The sequence below is a fragment of the Branchiostoma lanceolatum genome, chromosome 3, assembly GCF_035083965.1.
Source record: "Branchiostoma lanceolatum isolate klBraLanc5 chromosome 3, klBraLanc5.hap2, whole genome shotgun sequence".
Classification (NCBI taxonomy): Eukaryota; Metazoa; Chordata; class Leptocardii; order Amphioxiformes; family Branchiostomatidae; genus Branchiostoma; species Branchiostoma lanceolatum.
Window position 1 is genome coordinate 8,643,956 of NC_089724.1, and position 19,720 is coordinate 8,663,675.

The following is a 19,720-nucleotide window of genomic DNA, read 5'->3' on the forward strand; positions in this document are numbered from 1 at the left end:
GACTAAATTGTGTACACCTGTAACTATGTGTACATGACCTCTAGATAAACAGTGCAAGTCAACCCAGTCCAACCGTGTCATTTGTAGTGTGCGCAGAATTGTTAATCAATGGGCTTTTCATTCAGGAGTCAGTCTGAGGGCATATTGCGACGATTTCATTTGGAAGGGTGGAAAAGACTTACATCTTTACATGTATGAATTACGCATACTAAAAGTCCTGCGTGTCGTCCACATAATATTTTCAATTATTCTGTCTGGTCTGTATAGCTAGCAACTTCAAAAGTTTTTTTTGAGTGGAAGAGAGTCTACTTACCACATATACCTACAACAAAGCGAATTTGTACACCCCTACTCTTCAGATTGGAAGCGCCCCTTTGCCCCACAAGGTGTATGATCACGTGACCAAGCCCTTTGTGCCCTTTTCATGTGCAACAGGTTGGATGACACTGTTTGGGAACTATTTGTGTACGGAGCTTATGGTAACGGGGTGTGTTATTTCAGCACTGTAGTATATTATTTCACCACACTTTGGGCACAGGTACGGACATTCCTTCTCTTAGATTCGATCGAGATATTCTAGGTCTAGATAAGGTATGAACACACATTTGAACGATACGGACACTACAACCTGGCTCTGAACGTACTTTATGTTTGCGTGGGATCGGTAAGTACATATAGAAGTTGGTATGCGTGTTAAATTTGACTCTAGACTCTGTCAAAGGTTGACTATAGTTAACGATAAAGGGAAGTCTGCATCTGCATAGTTTATATGTAAACAATGTATACGCGTACGCGAAGGTAGGGGCGAAGTATATGATTAACTAGGAAGTAGACAGACACTGACAGCTAGCTGTAACATGTAGGTACGGTTACGTCTAAGTGTTAAATCAGTACTGATTGCTCTAGATTACCAGTTATCCACTGTGCATGCTCTAACGGTTATTTGGGAAGTGGTTGTCTCTATGGCCAACAGGTTAAGAGTATAATGTTTCGTACTCTGTTTGTACACCTTGAGGGCTCACATCTGTATGTGCATATATCTCCTGAATAAAACATATGGCTTTGTAGGGCGAACCTAACTTAAATTAGTCCGAAAACTGCTTACATGTATGATATTTCAAACCGAGAAACCCACCAGAATTTCACATATACTAGGCTAGAGTATAATATTTCAAAATTGCGACTATACTAGTATTAGAATGCTTTATTTTCACTTCCTCCTTTTCCTCTGAGTAAATAAACGATTCATCCAAATGACCTGCAATAACGACCCTTTCAAAACCTACAACAGCATTACAAAGAGATCTAAGAAGAGAGGAGACATGCTGAAAAGATTATGTTATTTTGTGCAGAATAATTAAGGTCATACTATTGTGGCAAGACTTGTCGATTTACGGGCTTAGTTTACTGGGAATGGGAGGGGGGCCTGCAAACCCAAACAACGTCTTATAAATACTTCTAAATGTCTTTTTACCTGATAGTAAGTGTATGGCCAAATCAATCTCATTTGCAAGAGCCTCTTTCCCGGAAAGGTGATGTCTCTTATTGAAAGGAGTCTATTTTCGTGTCTGATTTATATATATGTACACATCACCTTTTGAAGTTATTAACTTGAGAATGATGAGGGCGTGTATTTTGAAAACTTTGGATCCTTTATTAAGTACATCAGCCGACATGCAAGATGTGCTAGTGGCCAATCTTTCTGAACATAAAACATACAAACATAAGTCGTACAAACTAGACATAAAAGGCATTACAGCTAGTGATTACATTCTACATCTAATCTACTGATGAGAAGCTCTTGCCGAAACTTAGACTAGCAAATTGAACGCAAGCTGCTCCATATTATATATAGTCTTTTTGATGCCATTAGTTTTTGGTTTGAATATTGGATTTGTAATTGTCGTTTATCCTCTGTCCACAGAGCCCATCTGTAGTTGTTGATCACGAGGGCATACCGCGCCGGTGTTGTCATCTCTGCAAGGCATCATGGGATCGGGCGCGTCAAAACAGATGGCGCCCGTCGCCACGAGGACGATCGAGACACAGACTGACGTCAGCAACCTGGAAGACGTCACGTCACTAGCTCCGTCACAAGTAGAACCAGGGACGATGTACTTTCAATCTCGAAGCACTTCCGGTTCCGGTACAAGAGCACACCTTCCGACCGCTACCGTTATACCGGTAACAGCCAACGGGCAGCGGAAACGCGCTGGGCATGACGGGAGCCATGAGGGAGATCTGCCGGCGCCCAAACCTCCATCAACGTCCAAGGACCAGCTCATGGCCAATCAGAACTATCAAGAGATGGATGAACGCGCTAGAAAGGTAAATGGGCCACCACCTTTATCTACGAATCTGTACATATCAAATTACAAATTTGCTTGTATTTGAGATCCCATGTTAATGTAGATATAACTTTCATCCAGACATTATGTCAATCCCTGTTCTAGCCACTTTCATGTTTCCTATGTCTTAACTACTTGTATCCGTCCCAAGTCCACGTCGCTTGAGCATAAATTTGTAGAATAAAACTTTCTATTATAATGCAGCAAGAGTATATACGTTTTGGATTCAGTCAATCATAAGCAAAATTTCCTTTCTTACCCATTCCAGGCAGGAGCGTCTGACGCTAATTCCTTCGGTGGGCTTAACCAGTATCTAATGGAAGGAAGGAAAGAAACCGTTGCTGTGGAAAGCAACCATGGAGGTGAGGGTGAGACAGCCGTGCAAGATAGTGGCCAACATGGCACTGTCGGACTCGGGACCTCTCAAGCTCAGCCGCAAGCGAACGGCGAGACAGGAGAAGTTGAAAAGCCGAGAATCACTGCCGAAACAAACACCAACACAATCCATCAGGACGCAGGAACGACTGGAGGAACACTTCAAGAAGATGTGGAGAGGCAAATAGAGGAGGCAAAAGCCACAGAGGCGAAGATTGGCATGCAGCGAGAAATGTCCAAAAAGAGGCAACAGTTATCCCTGCAGGAAAAGTTGGAGGCACGAAAAAGGAAGAGACAAGAAGACGTCCAGAGACAAGAGGAGAAAAGAGCGAGGGCCGAGCTAGAGGAAAAACAGGGAGCACTGGTGAGTCCAAAGTCAATAGCGTATTATACTATTTTCATTTCATCAGAGACATTTTCTTTATAGTACAACAAAACGTAAGAAGCCGCTGTCCACGGGGGCTCAAAAATCTAATCATTTCTAGGTCTCATCAAGACGTACCAATGTACTAAATATCAAGACAATTCATCATGTAGGCATTCTCGAGTTATGTTGTTCAACCACACACATACTTCAAAACGCTACCAAAAACATAACCTTCTTGGCGAAGGTAATAAATTTAGCTTTTGTTACAGGCTTTTATAATTTATACCGTTGACACATGTAGCTGGAATCACAACTACTAGGTTTAGCCACTTGGTTCTCACTGGTTTTGTATTACATAGATAATCAGATATTCATTTCTGTGCAGCTATACATATTTTCATCCTCTCATGGTATAATAACACATGTAAATCAAATATTGCAGATTGACAGTTCTAATATCTTAATCAAAACACATTTTGTTTTTATTAGATGCCAGAGCAGGCCCTCGGCCAGCAATCCCAGGTGACCGACGTGAAGGAAATCCCAAAGGGTACTACCGAGGGTAAAACCGTGAGGTTTGCCGACGACACCGCTGGAAATTTAGACGAGAAGCAAGAAGACATCATTATGCCTTCAGAAGAGGTAAGATGGTTGGAATGTGCAAGAAAGAGTCTACTCAAGACACAATCACGTGTTCTTGCGTTAGAAATTAACAACTTCATATTGCATAGAACAAAGTTTCAAGAAGGATTAAAACGTAGTGTAATAGAGACATAAGATAGCTATATGAATCTATTTAAACGTATTGTGATGGCCATGGGCAAAATATGTTATACAATTTCCCAATGGGACAGTGAAAACACTATATAAACTGTAAGCATTGGGGATGACAATAACGTTTTAACGTTAAAACAAGACTAAAATTTACTTTTATGACGAAAACACAAACTTACCTGAACAATTACTGTTTTCAGCCTGTTCTGAAAGGAATAGATAGACACGAAGAGATCAAGAAGGCAGAGGAAGCTGCTCCGTTGATGCCGAAGATGCCCGTGACGAAGAAGGCGTCCGTGTACAAGAAAGAGGACATCTCACTCTTCAAGGACTTGGAGGACCACGCCGTGTCACTTGCTCTTGTGGTAAGAAGCTTTCCAATTGATATTGGTGTTTAAATGGTGAGAAGTATCTATATGACAAGGTACAACAAGAAAGATATAACGTTACATGGCCTACGAGGTATCTTTACTTTCTCAAAATATTTACTGTAAAAATGATATATTTGGATAGGACAAACTTAAATGCAGAAGGCGATGCTTTCAACTGACAGGTCCTAAGGCCTAGATTGGGAAGATGTAAGATGAACGTAATTAAGGGCACACGCTAAGGAAACCGCCATCTAGCATTACATACCAGACCCTAATCTAGAGTACAGGGCAGGGGGATAAGAAGAAGGCCTAGAACAGCTGGCAAAGAGACACGAAAGAAGAGATGAGGAGTGTAAACAACAACTGGTTCGACCTATATAAGGGCTCTGTCACACTTATGTGTACGTATATTCACTACAAGTGCGTATGAGAAGCGCATTAGCATTTTCTTGGTTTAAGTAAGGTTTGCGGGGAAGAAGCTGTTTTCTACTTTGACCCACCGTTGTGCAACCTGGTTATCGAACCAAATAAATTACTTCTTCGGCTGCAAACTTAACCTGAACCAAAAACATGTTAATACGCAGCGCATGTAGACTTGTATAGGTACGCACAAGTGTGAAGGGGGCTTAAGAAAGAAGGCCAAGAGACAGGAACAATAGAGGGATATCATCTGTGGTCTATGCTCTGCTAGGGGCAAAGGGCCTATATAAGTAATTATGAGTAAATGTAACGCCTTTCTTCTTGCTTCCTTAATGACAGAAACCCAAGACGACGGACACGTTCGCCACCCTGATGGAGGTCCTCCTCATCCATGACCTCTCTGACCTGGAGAAGGTGCGCATGATCTTCCACTGGGTTACTGCGCAGAATCTGAACGAGATGACGTTCGGTGGTGACGTAGAGGACGACTCCCCGGCTGGGTACCTGATGGCCATCAAGGAGGAGAGACAGACGTACGCAACGCTGTTTGAACGTCTCTGCAGGTGAGTAGAACTAAGATGATGGCGTCTTCCGCCGTCAAGTAATAAACAACAAGAAATGATAGGTGCATGTAGCTCATGTACTTAGGAATTAATCTAACTTTGTCCGTTAGGCCCCCATTCCATTAGACTGCGCTCTCACTGTGACCTAGCTCGCTGCGACCTAAGCTGGATTTGTTTAACCCTTGATTTCATGACTGGAAAATTATGCAATATGTAAACGCATACGAAAAGACTACAAAACACACAAAGCGTAAAAAGATTCCTTTTTTATCTATGAAATTCGTTGAGCTCTCTGGTCAATTTTAGGTCGCGGAGAGAGCGCGGCGTGGTCACCGCCCTATCGGAAGGGGGGTGGGGGGGGGGTGGTAGCAGCTTTAGTCCATATAATTTCAGGAGCAGGTTCTTTATTCTGAACGGATTCTTGAATGACATGAATAGAACATTTTAGGTTACCTATCTGATTAGAACAGACAAACATGACGCTAAAAGATAAATGTAGTTGCTAACGATGAATTAGCCGGGGGGTAGTCTATGTTGAAATCAAATGTATGAAATGGAGGGCGTATCTGATTTAGATGTTTGAAGTTGTTTCACATCTTCGTTTTCTTTTCACTTATTTCATCTTAAGTGCGGCTGGACTCTTCTCTAAGACAGTCCACGGCTACATGAAGGGAGTCCGGTACAACCCCGACCACCACTTCGAGGGCCCAGGGGACCGACACCGCGGGACGTGGAACGCCGTACTGGTGGACGGGGAGTGGCGCCTCATCGACTGTCACTGGGGATCCAGACACGTCACTGGTAGGTGGTCTTTGAAATGCACATAGAATGTAACGTCTATTGGCCCGATTTACACATGCATTTTGGAGTCGACTTAGAGTCGCTGAGTCGACTTAAATTTACTAAAAGAACGCGTATCTGCATCAGGCCAGAATTCATCCAGGTAACGACAGTACGCCAACCTGATAAAAAGAATGCATACCTACATAATCTTAGTGTGTATACTTCGAATGTAGCCTCCACCAGGCCTTCCTACGGGGGTATGGATCGTAGAAATCGGGGGATAATTGGCCAGTAGGGTCAGTCCACAGGGAGGGTCAATATTTCGCCCGCGCTTGCATTAAAACTTCCCTTCAGGTTGCCAAACTTCCCTGGCAAATATATTCTCCCTAAAGCCTATGGCTAACTGGCGTAGTTAGTCTGGTAGAGAGTACCAAGGATGTTGTATTAGCTATAGAGATCTCTCAAACACATTCTTTTTCTTAAAGTTGTGGATATACGGACCAGTCGTATGGATGTTAAATTGACATCTTGTGGAAAAACAATCGACTAGACTTATGTAGTAGTTTTATAATTGTTAGCCTTAAACCTTGCTCAGTGTATAATAAAAATGCGATGGCGCCGTGTTTTAAGGAAATGGTAAAGGGGGCATGCCATTGTAGTAATCAACAATAATAATACATTTCTTTTGTAATAATCAATATATGTAATTTGCTTTACAGGCGACGACCAAATCGACATCGAACAACTGACCACCGTGTACAAATACGAAGAGTTCTACTTCCTTACCGACCCTGAACAACTGATCGACACTCACTTCCCAGAACAGCCCGAGTGGCAGCTGCTCGACTCACCCATCTCCCTCGCCGACTTCGAGGCAGGCGTCAAATGCTGGCCTCTATTCTACAAGCTGGGCGCGTCCCTCGCCAGCCACAAATCCGGAATGGTTCACACAGAAAACGGCACGGCCGAAATACGCGTCGGTTTCCCGAAAGACGACTTCACCAAAGTTCGCTTCTCGTATCGACTCAAAACGAAGGATAGAGACAATACAGTCGACGATGTCGACCTGAACCGTTACGTTCTGCAAGAGACCAAGGAAGACTGCGAGAGTTTCACAGTTGAGATACCAATAAAAGGGCGATATCTCATTGAGATATACGGAGGGGAGGATACGGGAGAGACGGATCAAACAGAGACCTCGAACGTCTGTCTCTACATGATAGTTTGCGAGTCCGCGAAGCAAAACTGTACCCCGCTCCCCGAGTGTCCCATAGCGTGGGGGCCTGGTAGGGACGTGGTAAAAGCAGGGATGACGTCACTGAGTCACAAGGAGGCAGTGATTAAAACAGAGACGGGTCACGTCGAGATCAAGTTCAGAAGGCCAAGCAACCTTGACTTTAGGCAAAACTTGTACAGGGTCAAGTGCGAAGAGACCGAGCTGGCGGGGTTCGCGGTTAACGTGTTGAAGACTGACGAGGTGACGTTCCATGTCAGGACACCAAAGAAAGGGACGTACGGACTCATCATCTACAGCAAAAACGGAGGAGAAGAAAATAAATTCTCGCAGCTGTGCTACTATGTCATAGTTTGTGAGACGGATCCGGAAGGTATCGTTCCTTTCCCACAAGCTGCAAATAACCAGTTCGGTCCGTTAGAACCTCAGTTTTCGAAATTCGGACTCGTTCAGACAGAAAATGCCGACTATCACCTGAAAACGGAAAACGGCGAGGTTAATATGGGTCTTAAGCTTACCAGCGAAACGCTATTGGCTCTCAAACATATCGTATCGTCTAGAGCACAAGAAGGGAACGAAGGGTTGGATCAGTACGTGTTGAGACAGACGGTGGACAACAACACATCTATATTGTTCTGCCCTCCCCATGCCGGGGAGTACAGTCTCGCGTTGTATGCAGGAACAGGTACAGAGTTGAAGAACGTGGTGAATTACCTCATCACGTGTGACGAGCCAAAAGATAATGTCCAGCCATTCCCTGTCATTGGAGACGCTAGCTGGGGACCGGTCCTTCCTCCGTTCTCTGACATTGGACTCTCACTAGTAGCACCTAAGACTGCATACATCACAAGCGACAATGGGGAGGTTACCATCAACCTTGGTTTGTCGAAACCTGTCGGGTTGCGAGTCCGTATGACCCTCCACAAAGACGGTGCAAGTGAGACCATGGACCAGTACAGTTTCTACGAACTAGACAACGAAAAAGGAACAGTCAAAGCCTGTCTACCGAAGGAAGGCAGCTACAGAGTTGAAATGTTTGGAAACGACCTATCGTCATCGTCGGAGGGCGTTCCCTTGGTTGCCAATTTATTCGTAGAATGTACGAAAGCACTAAAGGACGCGACGCCGTTTCCAAAAATCGTAGGCGGCAAATGGGGACCGGGATGTCGTCTGCATGAGCCAACATCCGGGGTCTTGTCACGTGATAAGGTTGTCAACTTCAGGGTAGATGTCCCGGATGCGTTCAAGGCTGTAGTGAAAGGAGACTCTGTGCAGCTGATGAACAAGGTGGAAGGAAACACGTGGGAAGGGAAGTACGCCATCGGGAAGGCGGAGAAATCGGTGGCCGTTCTGGCAAATTTCGAGGAAAATTCGCAGAAATTCTCGGGCCTGCTGGAGTTCGCCGTCGCAGACTGAGGAGTAACAATAGTACTGCATGGAATGCATTCTACAAAAAAAACAAACTATTTTCATTTAAATTTGATTGTGAACAAGCCATCCAATGTGTTTAAGTTGATGCAGTTTATGCAGTACTGGCATTCTTTAATGATGGGAAATGTTCTTCAGATGTATATTCACCGGATAAACATCTGAAAATAAGCCAGTGTATGCATGTGTGTAAAATACACACATCGAACTTCTCATGAACAATGGCCTCTGTAATATATATATATATATAGTATACCGTTTTGAACATATTGCATGAAACCTAAGATAACTGGTTCTGCATTAGAATTCAATATGTCCTATGTGCCCCTGTAACTTCTGTATACATGTATCATACAAAGTTTTGTAATCATGTAAAACAGCGACACCTTGCGGACTTTACGGTCTAACAGACCACCTGTTAATTGTAATACGCAAATTGTACATATTTTTCGTTGTAAGATTTTCATTTGCATCCTGTGCGTGTTATTCAAGAATTTGAATAAACGGATAAACGTCTACTGATCGTGAGCATGTTGTTTTTGAGTGAACGTTGTGCCCAGATGTTTACCCTTTTCTCATTGACAACTAGATTTTGAATAACATGGATACCTTTATTTTCTTTACAACAAAACACGTGTAGTCTTCACGTGAAATACTGTAAGTGACAATACCTAATATACCCTGCTGTCATCAAAACTTTGACTATCTTTAAAGAGTATGAGGGATAAAACACTTATTGATTCGTGGGGGCGCTGACAAACATCTCCGTCTGCCACTATATGTCTTTGTTACTACCGTTATATTGTACTGAAAGATGAAATTTCATAAACCATATTTTTCTCAAACAAACAGTTGCCTGGCTAACGCGTTTCAAAAGATTTTGTATTGAAAAACTGTGGACGACCCTCAAAGGTGAACTTAGGACATGTCTAGTTGACACATAATCCCGAACTTATTTACCCAATAAACATGCGAACATGTAGTCAGTTCAATTACTCGTGAGCCATATTGTGGGGCTGCTATTGTTTTCATAAAATCAGAAAATAAAATCTAAACTAACATTTTGGTCCCCCCATGCTGCGTCGAGGGTGTCGTTAAGTGAAACATTGTACGCCATATTGATTGCCGCCACTGGAGCACTCGTCCGTTTCCTTTGTTTCCCTTATTGATTGGAACATATTGTTTACATGCTGTTTGGCAACACCAGGATTACGTTTCCTCAAACGGCTCGGCGGCGCGATATCAGATGTAGTCGCCCGGGGGATGGACGCACACACGCCGCTGAAGCTGTGCTGGAGATTTAACACACATGTACATGGAGCAGAGATCTGTGAGGCCTTATACTGCGAGCTTCAGCGTTAACATTTCGAAGCATTTAGGACATTATCATCTTTAAAGGTAAGATTTTCAACAACAAAAATGCCACCTACATGGTAAAGTCATGCTTCAGATTACACGCGTTTGTGGCGACAAATTCTAGTCAGATTTGCAATATTATATAGTCAAATCTGTACAGGTGACCACCCATACATAAGGACTACCTGGCCAGTGTGACTTCCTTTTGGTGTTCCCTTATGTAAGCTTCCCAATTGACACAAGAATTGTCTATATGTAGTAACCACCTGTCCACATAGACCAGATCTTATCGTTCTCCTGAATGGTATTCTTGGTCAGTGTTGACTGCATTTGCAGCTTGCACAGTATGTTCTTGACATGAATAAGTTGTTCCTTTGCTGACAAGCCTTAGGATTGTCATTGAACGAAATTTTGCGGCGAAACTATATGGGAATATGGTCAGACGGACATGTCAACGCAGGTGAACATTCAATACCTATACAACCGCAATGTTGTTAAGTATGCTCACAGTTGGATTGGCATTGCACTTGAATCATGTATATTACGTAATCTGCTCTGAACCATATGCATGGCCAGGGGAATACTTCAAAATGTGAAACTGTGTGTGGTATAATGGATGGATTTGACGCTCGACTACTCTATGAAATATGAATGACGTATCATATGAATATTACCTAATCAACTACGGTGCTTTCAGCATAGGTTGGAACATACATGTATATGACAACAATTTGCGTTATCCCAGCTATCAATAGTATGCTTTGTTATCACTGTATAAAATTTATTGATTAAGTAGCCGACTAAATGTCAATTCACGTTAGTATTTACAAAATGCTTTTCAAACATAAGTCGCCAGCACTGCATAAAACGTTTTATAAGTATCTGAAAATCAGCACCAGAAATGGGAACAATCTTGGCCGGCAAATTTGAGTCTATCGCCTGTATACTCATAAGATCGCATACATTTGTATGGTTGGTACAATAGGGGTATTTTTTTTTGTCCTTTATCAGTCATATTATTTCGTGCTATGTTTACTTTCACAACAAAGGTTATAACCTCCGTTACCTGATAGCGTGGGAGAATAACACACTAGAACTAGGCGTGTTCTATAAAGACATTTTGTGTAATTATCTATCATCCGCAAGTATTCACATGTGGGGGAAGCTTATAAAAGGCTATCAGAATATTTAAAAAAATGTACTGTATTTATGTAAGTTTCAATGTTATCAAATGCATATTTATAATTCGGCGACCACTCTCTGTATAAGACGATTTCGACACAAACACCCACGTCTACAATGATAAAAAAGATCGTGACTTTATTTCAACAGAACAGAATTATGAAAAATAAGTCTCCTTTTTCGTGTTCGCCACAATGCTACGAAAGTATGCAAACAATTACAAGAAGGTGTCGTCAAGTATTTCGTAGTGTCAGCGTATTATTGATTTTGTTGCTTTTCAAAAATCAAGGACATTCGTTGTGAATAAATTGTTTACAGAGTAAATGAAAACTGACGCCATGAGCTCAAGAGCTAGCACCTCTCAACCTATAGCACCAGATCAAAATATTTTCAAGGCTGGGACAAAACATTTCATCAGAGAGAGGTGCTTGGCTGAGAGCTGTTTTGTTCTTATCTGTTACAAGTGGTGCCTGAGTAGTAAAGTGCTCCGGTTTACACAAATTAGTAACAAAAACGTGTATACATAGTGGGGTACAAACTCTGATATTCTATAGTAATGTTAATTTTGTACTCTCTAGACAGGCGTTCTAATATATCCTTATGCAACTACAGAAGAACACTTGTACAAAGATACATGTTTGCCTATATGTTAAAGCTGACATTGCCAATTCAAAAACAGTTTCAACTGTATCTTGTTGGACATGATGTTACGTTTATGAGGATTTCTTTTTTGAAAATGACTGCTAAAATTGTCTATATGGGCACAATCTACAGACATTTGAGAGTATTTTTTGTATGCTGAAAACAATGGCTTGACCTTGGTCTATTGTTTGCGCATGCGTGCGTTAGGTAAGCACAAACAAGCTGAACAAGCACACGCTTGCTGCACGTACATGGAAGGTTTTGTTATGCCAGAGAGGTGGCTACTCCTTGTCAGTTATTATGTCCCACTCTCCAGTGCCATGTTGAGAGCCTTACGTCCAATATCGGCCTCTTCTTTACAGGATGGATGACCCCATGTGACCGCTGGCTTCTGATTGGACAGTTCTTGCCGAAGCTCTGCGAACGTATCGAACATAACGCGTGCTGCTGAGATCGTCAGCGGGTGAACTAGGTACCAGGATGGGTTGCGGTACATCCACCGCCGCGGTCCCCAGTGGTACGACGATCGGAACTCAGACAGACAGGAGTTTCGTTGCTCGACAAAAAGACAAGGAAGCCATCGAAGCCTCCAGCGGGACTTCGAATCTCCCCCGCCGCCAGCTCCGCCCGCTCGGTCGCGGTCCCGACCTCAACGCCATCGAGGCTGACGCGAGGAAGACTCTACAGCCTGCAAACGTCTTGCCTTCCATCAAACATAAAGACGGAACGACTCAGAAGAATCCAGTGCTACCTCTGTACCATCCACCGCTACCTCAGATACCCAGCGAGCGAAGAGCTGGCGGCTCAAGTCAAGAGGTATCTGCACATTTTCTTTCATGCGACGTGTATAGCTTTACGTCCGGTACGTTATTCAAGGACATAAGTATTCACCCGTTGCATAAATGTTATATGATGTTGTTCTGCTCTAATTACTACAAAATTGCTACTTGAACTGCGTCCTGTTTATCCGCCATCTGTTAAGCACAGAAAGTTCTCTCATTAGTTGGATCAGCAACGTTCATCAGTAACGTTGAATCATGAATGAAGACCTTAATTTTGCACATATACTCACTGGGTTAAGTACAGGACACAACAAAAGAATCGTATACACTGCCAGATGCGACTTTATATTGTCAAATTACTACAAGAATTATAAACTACATGGTTTCGACTTCTCCTTGCTTCTTTGTAATGGTAGAAATGTAAGGGAAGATAAAATGCGTATTTCGCTTCTTTCACCACTTATTTTCAACGACTCAAAACATACTGAAAATGTCTCCGGTGCGATGTTGAATACTTCTGTTTCCAGTATCAATATTTTTCTGGCGTTCTCCAGTGGTGTGTGTCGAGAGTGGTTCAAACCCGTCTGGTGGTAAACATATTTTGTCAGCAGAGTTTGGCATTGTTTATGGCGGGAGAAGTGTGTGTCAGCTGTTTCTGGAACGTGGTCTTTTGTTGATGTCCGTCTTGAGTAGTCAACAAGACCCTTTTATGTCAGGTATGTCGAAACATGAGCAGCCAAGGAACAAAAGGAAAGGTAACACAGCCAAAAGCAAAGATTCCGTCTCGACGTGCCATGATATAACCCACATTGAAACTGCCAACCCTTTCTCTAGCCTAAGCCTATTTTATGGTATCAAAAAGCAAGGCCCCTTTCTACTACATGTATAAGTACGGTGATCGCTGAGCGACCGTGCAGCGACCAAAATTGGATTTGTGTGACCCTTGATTTCATAAAAGTAGGATTTGAAAGACAACAAAACATCCAATGTAAGAAAAAATTTGTTCTTTATGTCTATCGACTTTGAAAAACAATCTGTCAAATATTTGGTCACCCAGCGGTCACAGCGCGGTCTCAGCTTATAGTGAAAAGGGGTTGTTACAATCTACACCCCGACCAATCAAACCACTTGAATCGCATTGAAAGCGACCTCGATTTAACGCGATTTAACGTTTAGAGAAAAATAGTAGAAACTATTTTTTTCTAAACGTTAAATTGCCGTCGCTTTCAATCACTTCCAAACTGCCAATCTGAAAATTAAAGCCACCGCGAACACTCCATTTGATCCTTAGCGCGAAACTAAAACCATGCTAACTTAAATGCATTTACAGTATATCCATTCAAGTATGCAAAAAGAGTCACATAGAGCTAGTATATAAATGTTTTTATTACCCGCTTCTTTCATCACAGGCGGCGGGAAGCCAGAGTAAGGCTGTCGTAGCGAACGGCACAGAAACTCTCATTGTCATCCCAGACGAAACATTCGACTCGAGCGACGATGACCTGAGTTCTTTAGACGATAACAATCCGGACGAGGCGTCAGGGTACGCCTACGGTAACGGCGCAGAAAAGGTGGGGATCGCCAGCATTGTAGGCACGAGGGCAGGGATTCAGCAAAATGGTGCCGAAACAGAAGGACACCAATTTTCGACTGGGAGCAAACTTGCACAAAATGGAAAAAGAGATAATGGAGAGAACAGCACAGACGTTTCTCCGACAAAAATGTTCTCGTTAGGTGCCAGTGACACTGTCATAACCAGTGAGGAGCTGATACGTAATTCAAAGGTGGACAAAAATGCGGCAGCGGCCGAAAGTGCCGCCTCAGGAGCGACGAACGATGCAGCGGCGGTTGTGGTCGCGAAAACGGAAGAATCTCCGACAACACAGGATGCAGCTCAGCTAGTGAACGCACCAAGTGAAAACGGTCCGGCACCAGAAAGAAGTGAAAATGCCATTAACAACCCACCAGAGGACAATGCACCTGTTCAAGAGAACAACAATAACCCATCTCCAAAAGGACCGGTGGAACTCCTTTTACAAAACGGAAATGGGGACACTCTCAAGAAGATTCATGTAGGGGATAATTTCAGCGTAGCAGTTAACATCGTATTACAGGCCGTGGACCCTGCAAGCGTGTTACAGAATAATCAAGCCGGAGCAGGTGTTATGAGTCCTCGGGCGGAACAAAATGGAGGTGTCGTTGAAAACAGCGTCTCTTTAGCGGGAGATGCTGTAAAGGTTGGGAACAAAGATCAGCCTGGGGCGACGACAAACACATCTGAGGAGGACAATATACCGGTAGCAGGGAAGAACCTGTTAGAACTTACGGACAAAGAAGAATGTACAGAAACTACTGTTGTCTCTGACAGAATCACAAGCAGCACAACAGATGGCAACGTAAACATGAATGGAAACAATGCTAAGGGTCTTCCTGAAGTCATCGTGACTGATCACGAAGAAGACAGCGAAGAACAAACGCAGGAGAATATCACAGATCATGCTCTTGATGATACAACAACGGGCAAACAAAGAAGAATGCTTCAACTGCTCCGGGACTTTGACTTGAAGAAAAGGTTACAGGAAAGGAGAAAAAAGCGCGCGGAAGAGCATCGTAGTAACGCAGAGGAGCCCTCAAGCAATGGAAACGCTAAGGAACAGAATCTATCCAATGAAACAATTGAGAGGAAAATACCCGAGCCTAACGCCCCACAGAGGAAAAAGATAGCGGTTCTGGGCAAAGAGGAGACCTCGCTGTTCAAGCACATAGAAGTGCATGCTGTGTACCACGCACTCGAGGTAAGATGAACTTTGATCTTTTCATTGAGGTTCTATGAAGCATCTCTTTGGAATAATTGCCCTTTAACCCCATTCACTCCCACAGCAGCTTTGTAGGCTTTTATCAATAAGTGTTGGTAACATATTTTACATAACGATGTCACGATCAGTTGAGTCATGTTATGTTCCACACCTATTACTTGGTGATAAGGGGAATATTGTGTCATGACCCTGCATTGGTGGTACCAAATCATTGTGCATGACTTGTAGCCTCCTTTGCAGGCCTCCCGGGCGGCGCCGGCGATTATTTTGTGGGGGAGCGCGCTGATTGGCGATTGCCAACTTATCGAGACCAGGTTCTTTGGCTGGGGGACCGTATCTGCTTGGGGGACTGTATCTGCTTGGGGGACCTTATCTGCTTGGGAGACCGTATCTACTAAGGGGACCGGTGCGGCAGCCAAAGAGCCTGGTCCCGATAAGTCCCGAAAATCGCGAATCAACGCCCCCCCCCCCCCCCCCCCCCCCAAAAAGCCGGTGCCGCCCACAAGGCCTGCAAAGGAGGCTACATGACTTGCCATGGTACATACATAGAATAGAATATATCTTATCATCATTTGAATTTGTCATAGGAGATGTATTTTAGCAGTAACCAATGATGGAAAGTGTCAAGTTTGATTTACATGCAATTTGCATAAATTTGTCTTTCCAAAGCCCCCGAAAGCAGCTGACACCTTCGCAACGCACGTGAAGTCCCTCCTCGTCGATGACCTCTCTGACCTTGAGAAAGTGCGCATGTTCTTCCACTGGGTCACTGCGCAGAATCTACAGGATATGACGTTCGGCGATGACGTAGTTGAAGAATCCCCACTCGGTTACCTGAAGGCCATTAAGGAGGGAAAAGGCACCTGCGCTAAGCTCTTCGAACAGCTCTGCAGGTATGTATTATGACATTATTTGAATCAACGCAACTTACTCGTAAAAATGTTATAGCAGTTTGTATTTGAGTTATGTCTTAGTATTAAGTATTTCAAGGGGTCCATTCCGTCGTGAATAGTAATTATATATATACAAAAGGATACAAAGTTACATTTCATTAATTTCATGAAGTTCGAATAATGTAAACATTTATCATAATTTCTATAGCATCCAAATGCTTGGTAGTGCTTTAGAGTTAGAAAAGATCGGTAAAAAAGATAAGATGGATAAATTTTCATTTTAATTTTCTCCTAGTGCCGCTAGTCTAAAGTGTCACGTGATCAAGGGATACAAGAAGAGTGACGACTGTCTGCCGGACCACAGTTTCCACGACCACCGGAAGCAGCACCGCGGGACGTGGAACGCCGTGTTGGTGGACGGGGAGTGGCGCCTGGTCGACTGTCACTGGGCGGCGCGAGGCGTCAGAGCTATAGGTACGTGACATGCCCTTAATTAGGATTTTAAGTTTTATTCTATATCTCTATTTTGTACTAGCCTCCTTCGCAGACTTCCCAGAACGTCTGCGTATATATTTGGGAGAGGGGTGAAGCGATTTCTTACACGCGCCAAGGTTCTCTTACACTGTGCTTGAACAATCTCACGTTGACCGAGGTTAATGACTTGGGGACCGGCCGCTAGGAGCGCGATTTAGTCAAGTTAATGTATTACTGTACTAGTACTGTTCAAAAGGGCTCAACTCAAGAACAGTGTTTAAGAAATTCAACATTGCATGCTGAGTCAATCGACGCTGGACCGATCGTCCGACAGGATGAAAAAGGAAAAGAGAGACTGTTCAAAATAAATTACCAAGAAGCATGACATATAGGGTATACTTGTACAGTGCACACAATGAACATACCTAAAAATCTTTTTAGAACACATGCCCCCGATCATTATAACCATGTTCTTTGCCCGAAAAATGTTTGTAGAGATTCAATTTCTAGGGTAGGGAGGAAATGAGGTTTTCGCTTTGGTTTTAAGTTCGAGGTTGAACTAAAAAACGCTGGTTTTAAGTTCGCAGTGTCCAGCGAATAGGTCACCGCGAAAACCGCGAACATAAAACAACTGCAAACATTTTCCAGTTTACTGCATCTAGAAAACCCAGGGTTTTGTTACACCATGATATGTCTTGTTTTTCTATCGTAGAAGAGAATGGCGGTGCCATTGAGAACGTCAATGACGTCTACAAGTACGAAGAATTCTACTTCCTCACGGATCCCGAGGACCTGATTGACACCCACTTCCCGGACTGTCCCGAGTGGCAGCTCGTAGAAAAGTATCTGACCATCACCCAGTTCCAGTCGCGTGTCAAACGCTGGCCCATGTTTCACCGACTAGGGCTCGAACTGAAGAGCCACCGTGCGGTTGTGGTCATTCCTGCAGGTGACTTTGTGGAACTGACTCTCGGATTTTCAAAGGAGAAACGCAAGGAGTTTAGGATTGTCTATCAGCTTACGACGAAGGAGGGAGAAAGTGAAGTCGGTGGGATCAGTTTGAACCGATACGTGGTGCAAGAGACATGGGACTGCAATGAAAACTTCACCATTGATGTACCGAAATCGGGAACTTACGTTTTGGACATCTACGGAAAGCCCCATGCAGAAGTTTCGGGTAACGAAGGTGCGAAAGTTTGTCAGTATATGATCGTTTGCGACACACTAAAGGACAACGGCGTGCCTTTTCCAGAATATACAGGGACATGGGGTCCTGGGAAAGTTCTGGCTACCAGCGGGATTTTCCCCGTGTCCCACGCACGCGCAGTCGTGAGATCCCAAGGTCAGGTTGAACTAACCTTTCAAACCAACCGCCATCTTGAATTCAGACACAGACTGTACACGCAGCAATTTGACGAAAACGGACTCGAAAATTTCGTCGTACACTCCGTTACCAAACACAGAATATCGTTTCATGTGAGAACTCCAACGAAAGGAAAATACGGGCTTATCATATTTGCAAAAGACCCCAAAGATGGCACTTTAAAACTTGTATATTCCTATGTCATTATCTGTGAGAAGGAGCCAAACGGTATCACGTTATTTCCTGTGGTCAGAGATGGCCAGTTCGGCACGAGGCAACCTTACTTCTCCGAGTTCGGGCTTATCGAAAATGAAAACGCGTCCTATTTCTTGACGTCGGACAATGGTGAGGTCGAGGTAAAGCTTGAAAATCCCAATCAGAAGCAGATCATGTACTCTCTGTCCCTAAGAACTGAACATGGCGTCCAGAAATTCGATCGGTACGCTCTTGCACAGGCTTTAGGCGACAAAACCGTTCTTTTGCTACATCTACCTCAGGAAGGCGAATACGCCCTGCAGTTATTTGCCAAACACTCTCAGGGACAACAGCGAAACGTTGTGAACTACTGCATCAGCTGTAGTGCCGCAAAGGAAGACTGCAAACCTTTCCCCTGTCAAAACGACAGCATCTGGGGTCCGGTATACCCCACTTTCTCAGACTTTGGCTTGGCATTGGACGTTCCACCACGCCCTTGCCTCATCAGCAGATCAGGCAAATATAACGTAAGTCTAGCCATGACGCAACCGCTTCTGTTACGTCATCATTTCTTCCACTGTGCCGAAGAAACCAGAGAGAACATGGACGATTTCGCTTTTTGCGAAACTATAAAGCACAAGGCAACCGTAACTACCTGTTGTCCGAAAGCAGGGGACTATTGTCTGGAAATCTACGGCACGACGTTTCCTCCTCGTCACGACGACCTTCCACTCGTGGCAACATTCTTGTTGAGATGCTTGCACCCATTAGAAACCGGCTGCAAGACGTTCCCACAAATCATTGGACGAATGTGGGGACCCGGATGTTGCCTGTACGAGCCATTGGCCGGGATCTTGTCACGTGACAGGGAGGTAACTTTTAGGGTAGATGTCCCGGATGCAGATGACGTAGTATTAAAGAGCCCAGACTCCGTGACTAACATGACCAAAGACCAATCGGAAACATGGACGTGTAGCTACGTACCGAGGGAATCTGACACTTCCCTTTTGCTCTTGGGAAAGTTTGACAAGAATGTGAACAAATACGTGGGGTTACTAGAGTTCAAATTTGGCAACTGAGAACACGTGATATTAGTCGGACCGCACAGCTGTGGAATGCATCAATTATCAGACTGACAATAACCCTGCTTTGAACTTTTGCAACAGTACAATGAATTGATATTTTCACATTTCCTGAATCTCATGATCAGTACTTATCTGTTTCTTTTGTATCGCAATAAAAGAGTTCTGAACATTACATTTGTCAGTCTTAAGTTTTTCAAAATATAGATTTGGAAGAAGTACTGGACACTTAGCTTGCTGATTGAAAAATAACTTCAGCCTTAGATCGATAA

The 19,720-nt window shown here is 43.6% G+C and overlaps 1 protein-coding gene across 1 annotated transcript; it reads left to right on the forward strand.

Moving 5' to 3' along the window:
• Positions 1–388: 388 nt before the first annotated feature.
• LOC136429290 (uncharacterized) lies at positions 389–19,623 on the forward strand. Its single transcript, XM_066419150.1, has 13 exons — positions 389–664; positions 1,925–2,328; positions 2,617–3,087; positions 3,580–3,732; positions 4,065–4,229; positions 4,995–5,218; positions 5,847–6,019; positions 6,721–8,650; positions 12,284–12,659; positions 14,035–15,420; positions 16,111–16,334; positions 16,630–16,808; positions 17,521–19,623. The coding sequence occupies exons 2-13, from the start codon at positions 1,990–1,992 to the stop codon at positions 19,443–19,445; spliced, it is 7,545 nt and encodes a 2,514-aa protein (XP_066275247.1). The 5' UTR covers positions 389–664; positions 1,925–1,989; the 3' UTR covers positions 19,446–19,623.
• Positions 19,624–19,720: the final 97 nt, after the last annotated feature.